General features: G+C 37.9%; 1 protein-coding gene and 1 pseudogene across 1 annotated transcript; one reads left to right on the top strand and one right to left on the bottom strand.

The window, feature by feature from the left end:
- Positions 1-395: 395 nt before the first annotated feature.
- LOC119536838 (olfactory receptor 4C5-like) lies at positions 396-1,331 on the top strand. The gene has a single exon (XM_037839562.1). It carries the CDS (start codon positions 396-398, stop codon positions 1,329-1,331), a length of 936 nt encoding a protein of 311 aa, XP_037695490.1.
- A 1,509-nt stretch (positions 1,332-2,840) lies between these two features.
- On the bottom strand, positions 2,841-3,373 carry LOC119536837 (annotated as a pseudogene).
- Between the last annotated feature and the right edge of the window lie 2,667 nt (positions 3,374-6,040).

Below are 6,040 nucleotides of genomic sequence, written 5' to 3'. Positions count from 1 at the left end.
ATCATGAATTCAAGCCTCTGCTCCTTTTCCAGGTTCCTTTTTATTCCTATTTTCCATGGAAGACTATACTATGGCAGTGACTGAGAGAAGATTCAGCTATGTATGACTGCAGAAAAGGTACCTGGCATGCCAAAAGTCATAAAATCATGTGTGTGTGTGTGTGTGTGTGTGTGTGTGTGTGTGTGTGTGTGTGTGTGTAAAAGAGGACTAGATATTCAACATGTAACTAAAAATATACCCAAGTCTATGGTTTTTCTGCCTTGGGTTTCCATCAATCATATAATAAATTAATTATCTGAGAGGTATAAAATTTCTTCATCCAAAGTGATCTACAACAGTTGCAATTCCTGTGTTATTTGCAGATAAATCAGTTATCCAAAGGCAAAATTGGATTCATGGAAACAGTAAACAATGTGACGGAATTCATCCTGCTTGGCTTGACACTGAACCCAGATGTGCAGAAACTTTTGTTTGTTGTGTTTGCCCTCGTTTACTTTCTCACTCTGGCAGGCAACCTACTCATTATAGTGACCATCACCACCAGCCCAGTCCTGGGATCCCCCATGTATTTTTTTCTGTCTTTCTTATCCTTTTTAGATGGCTCCATACCTTCAACCATGACTCCCAAAATGATATATGACCTACTGGTTGAGAAGAAAACCATTTCCTTCAGTTGGTGCATGACTCAGCTCTTTGTAGAGCATTTTCTTGGTGGAGTCGAGGTCATTCTGCTCATGGTGATGGCCTATGACAGCTACGTGGCCATCTACAGGCCTCTGCACTACATGATAACAATGAACCGGCGGGTGTGTGGCCTTCTGGTGGCTGTGTCCTGGGCTGGAGGATTTCTTCATGCTTTAATTCAAATCCTTTTTATGCTGTGGTTGCCATTCTGTGGTCCCAATGTCATTGACCACTTCTTCTGTGATCTTTACCCACTGTTGAAACTCTCCTGCACTGACACACACATCTTTGGACTGTTTGTTGCTGCCAACAGTGGGTTCATGTGTATGCTCAGTTTTTCTATTCTTATCACTTCATATGTCCTCATCCTTTGTTCCCTGAGATCTTACAGCTCTGGAGGATGGCAGAAGGCTCTTTCTACCTGTGCCTCCCATATTACTGTGGTGGTATTATTCTTTGTGCCCTGCATATTTGTATACCTTCGTCCCACAACCACCTTCCCCATTGATAAAGCAGTGGCTATTTTTTATACTATGATAACACCAATGTTAAACCCTTTAATCTACACACTCAGAAATGCAGAGGTGAAAAATGCAAGTAAGGAAGCTCTTGAGCCAAAAAGGGATCTTGTGAAACAATACAGGTAAATAGACAAGATGAACAAAATCTATTGATATTTTAATTAAAAGTGTGTCTAAAGCAAAAGACAATCATGTTGCAGTCAGCATATCTGGGTTTAAGTATATTTTATCCCTGGTCATGTGAAATCTTGAATAATTCACCTTTCATGAAGTATCATCATTTAATTATATTAATTAAATATATAAAGTCCCTCCCAATTAGAAACATCTTTGCATATACAAATTATTAATCAATGAGTTATTGCTAATTGACATAAAATTGTCACAAGGTTTAGAAAATCCATGACTTTATACATTGTGCAGAAAAATTATCTGTAAATATTTGGTTATAGCTATGTAATCAATAGACCAAAATTTTTAAAATATATAGAAAATGTTTATGGCTAGAATTCTGCTGAAAATTCAACAAAATCCCAATAGATCTGAACAGATTTGCTTTTGTGGGAGATAGTAATCAACCAGACATCAAAGAGTTTGGAGGAATCAAAGAAAGTGATCAGGGCAGGAATCATTCCAGAATTAATGCTATTGTGTTGCACAACCCATGAAGCACCAATGTATAGCAAACTGGGCTATGTGCAGATAAATTATTTTCTCAGCTTTAAGCCAAGGAAGAATATTAAATTATTCCAGGTACAACCTCTTTTAAGTCCCTTATGTATAGAGTGCCCCACTTGAGAATGAACCAAAAATAACATGAAAGAAAGAAATAGTTTCTACCAGTTAGTGGCATATAGTTTAAATTTAAAACAATCAATAGTAAACTTGGCCATGTTTATGTCATACAAATTCACTCAGTATCTATACTGGGGAATATCCTGTAATAAAAAAGGAAGGGTTCAAATAATGAATAATTAATAAGGAATAATGAATAAATCAATTAGTGTGATAGATAACAGACCCAAAAGGCTACAATGTATGGCAGAAAATGCTGAGGGTCTTAGAAGAAGCACACTTAAGATTCTAGTGAGGGTCAGAATACAAGTTATCTGAAAATTAAAAGAAGATTCAGAAAAAATCATGTAGTGTTACTATTTGAGCAGTACTTCTTATCATGAGTAGAATTTGGAACACTATGCTACAATGTGCACATATGTACACACAAGCAAAAAATTGATTAGAAAAATACTCAATGAATTGTTTTTATTTTCTTTAATAAAAAAGGATTATAATATGACAATGGTTTACCCAATATTAGGATTAATTTTGATGCAAGGTTAAGGTGAGAAGAAATAATGAGTAAGAATATTAAATACAGGAGATAAAATGAAGGATAGAACTGCACCTGAAGTAAATATCTAAAATTTCAACTTTAAAGTCATAAAGAGCCATAATATAAGTGATGCCAGAGTCCCCTGACTGGGGTACTATTTCCCTGACTGGCTCCATTCTGTAACTGAGGCCTTATTACCTGCAGATTTGGGAACATTCACATTAAACTGACTTTTCTATCAATTCTGACCTTACAAGGAATAGACATCGTTGAAAGTCTTCCAGGTCCAATTTCATCCTTTCCTAAGAAAGCAATTTTAGAGTGATCGTCTTTCTAAAGGCATTTTTGACATTTCTGTTCCTAGGACAGCATGTCAATTCAAGGATTCAAAGTATGTATAATCAATGTACAGAACACAGAGGCACTTCATCAATATCTCATGAGTGATCTGTGCTTAGTTGCAAATGAATGAAGATTAGGGCAGCATGGTATATAGTGACTGCCATCAGGAGGGAAGCATAAGTGGAGAAGCCTTTCCTTCTTCCCTCAGCAGAGCCTGTCTTGAAGATGGCTGTGATGGTGTAGACATAAGAGAGAAGAACTGTTAGAGGGCAGACATCGTCAACCAAACTAGCAAAGACCACCAGAACCATGTCATGAATGTAAGTGTCAGCACAGGACAGAGAGAATAATGGGGAGATATCACAAAAGAAATGATTAATTTCTTTGGAGCAGAAAAACAGATGGAAGGTTCTTAGTAGTGTGAAAAATTCAGCTTACAGTGCCCCTCAAAAATGCTCCAATTTGCAAGCTGGCAACAAATCCTCTTGGACATAATAATGGTATAAAACAATGGGTTGCATATTGCTATTCACTGGTCATAATCCAAAAGGAAATATTCTGTATCAACTAAAGAACAGACAAAAGAGAATTGTGCAGCACATCCAGCATAAGAAATGATCTTCTCATAAGAAACCAAGTCTGTAAGTAATTTTGGAGCAATGACAGAAGAAGAGCATGCACATATGAAGGGCAATATGCAGAGGAAAAAGTACATATGGGTGTGCAGGTAGGAAGTGTCACAGAGTAGAAGAGAAAAAAATAGAGCGGAAATGAAACTCTGAAGTTATGGATAGTCACTAAGTCCCAAGGGAAAGAATTGAGTTTTCACAATGCCATTTTCTATCTCCATTACTCTGCAGTGCTCTTGAATTTTGTTGGAGCTATTACAGAGTAATAATGATGACAATATTAATAACCAATAGAATCTAACTACAAAAAAGTATGACTCCCGGGGAGGAATGTAGACCTGGCATCATGGGACGGAGAACATCTTCTTGACCAAAAGGGGGATGTGAAAGGAAATGAAATAAGCTTCAGTAGCAGAGAGATTCCAAAAGGAGCCAAGAGGTCACTCTGGTGGGCACTCTTACGCACAATTTAGACAATCCTTTTTAGGTTCTAAAGAATTGAGGTAGCTGGTGGTAGATACCTGAAACTATCAAACTACAATCCAGAACCCATGAATCTCGAAGACAATTGTATAAAAATGTAGCTTATGAGGGGAAACAATGGGATTGGGAAAACCATAAGGACCACACTCCCCTTTGTCTAGTTTATGGATGGATGAGTAGAAAAATAGGGGAAGGAAACAAACAGACAAAGATACCCAGTGTTCTTTTTTACTTCAGTTGCTCTTTTTCACTTCTAATTATTATTCTTGTTATTTTTGTGTGTGTGCTAATGAAGGTGTCAGGGATTGATTTAGGTGATGAATGTACAACTACGTAATGGTACTGTGAACAATCGAATGTACGATTTGTTTTGTATGACTGCATGGTATGTGAATATATCTCAATAAAATGAAGATTAAAAAAAAAAAAGGATGAAAAGAAATGGAGCAGTAGTATTAAATTCAGTTGGGCACCCTGATAGCACTTTGGCATATTTACAGTTGGTGTGCTACAAGGCATAAGTTATCAAATATTGTAGTGGTGGAATCCTGCATTTTTAAAACTAATCTGCTCTATTTAATGTCCCTTATTCCTTAAAGCTACTTGTTTTTGGTTTCCATGTTAAATGGCACCACTATCAAGCCAGTTGCTGAACTCTAAACCTGAGCTTCATCCGTAATTTTTTCAACAGTCTTTTTCACATCTAATGCATTACCAATTCTGCAATTAAAACATCCCATCTCTGTCCAATCAGTCTAATCCCCACCACACTTAGCAATTCCTCCTTCACCTCAGCCCTAGACTGTTGCCCTAGCCTCTTTACCATTTCCCCCCTGTCCAATCCTCTCTGATACAAAACATTTTGCCCTCATCTGCCATTGGCCGGTCCCACAAACTCCCTCTAACACTAAGGTCTTGCCTCCATCAGCATTGGTGATGCTGAGAGAAAGTCTCACCTCTGGAATGATGCAACCCCACCAGCCTAGGGCTTGGTTAGCAGACAGATGGTTTGAACAAAGGAAAAGGTGTTCCCTTCCTCTGTTGTTCTCAGCTCTTTGACAGAACACAGCTCAGCTAGTGTCACACAACAGGATTTGGGCTCTCACTCATCCCAGAGTAGTGCTTTTGTGGAGTGCTGCTGTATGAGCCCTGTCCCTCAGAGCCTTTGAAAATGCAATTTGTTTTGACAGAATATCACCTCCCCACTCATATTCTCATGCCACAGTTTAAACACTAATTCTTCAGTGAGAATTTACTGACCAACTCTAACTAATTCCGTCATTATTCTCTATCATTGCATCCTATTCATTCTCTTCAGAGAACTTACTACAATTTGTAATAGTTTTATTATTTACCTGTTTATGTGTTTATTATCTGCCTCCCTCCCTAGACTGTACAATTTTTTGAGAGTGTGAATGACAACTTTTTTTCCATAACTTGTATAACCAATTCCTTGTATAATACCAAACCACAGTAGATGCTCAGTCAATAACAAGGACTGAATAAGTTATAACCTCTTGTATATAAACACTGAGACTAAACATACAAACGGTAAATGGCTGGATCATATATGACCATAGAACCCTGACTTAAAACCTCTGCAGCAACTAGCCCAAGAATTCAAACTGCAACCTTTGCAACAACCAGCCCAGAAAGGGGAGCACTTAGTCAATGACCTCCCCCTTCTCTACTTTTTGCCCCACTTCCAACTGAGGACCAAACAGAAAAAGCCAAATAGCTCCTCAAACCATTCATAGATTATGACCCTTTTCTAGTTAGCCCATTTCCAGCTTCCTGATTGGATTCCAACAGCCTCTAAATAGAGCTTGCCTGAAGCCATACCCTTTTTTCACTATAAGCTTTCCCACTCCCCTGCATGCCTTTGAGTCTCTGCTAAATGCAAGTGACTGGTGGCTATCTATCTTGCTATAGCAAGCTCTAAACAAATATAACTTCTATTGCTTTCCATTTGGACTGTACTCATTAATTTCTACAAAAATGGAAGCATTATTCCAGGTGAGTGCCAGTAAGTTGAAAAGTTCTATGTT

Source organism: Choloepus didactylus, chromosome 6 (genome assembly GCF_015220235.1).
Source record: "Choloepus didactylus isolate mChoDid1 chromosome 6, mChoDid1.pri, whole genome shotgun sequence".
In the NCBI taxonomy this organism is placed as follows: Eukaryota; Metazoa; Chordata; class Mammalia; order Pilosa; family Megalonychidae; genus Choloepus; species Choloepus didactylus.
The sequence above is the reverse complement of the archived record's forward strand: the minus strand, read 5'-3'. Positions and strand labels throughout refer to the sequence as shown.

Excerpts from the sequence above, each read along its gene's own strand:
- LOC119536838 (XM_037839562.1), top strand. The coding sequence starts at position 396 with ATGGAAACAGTAAACAATGTGACGGAATTCATCCTGCTTGGCTTGACA.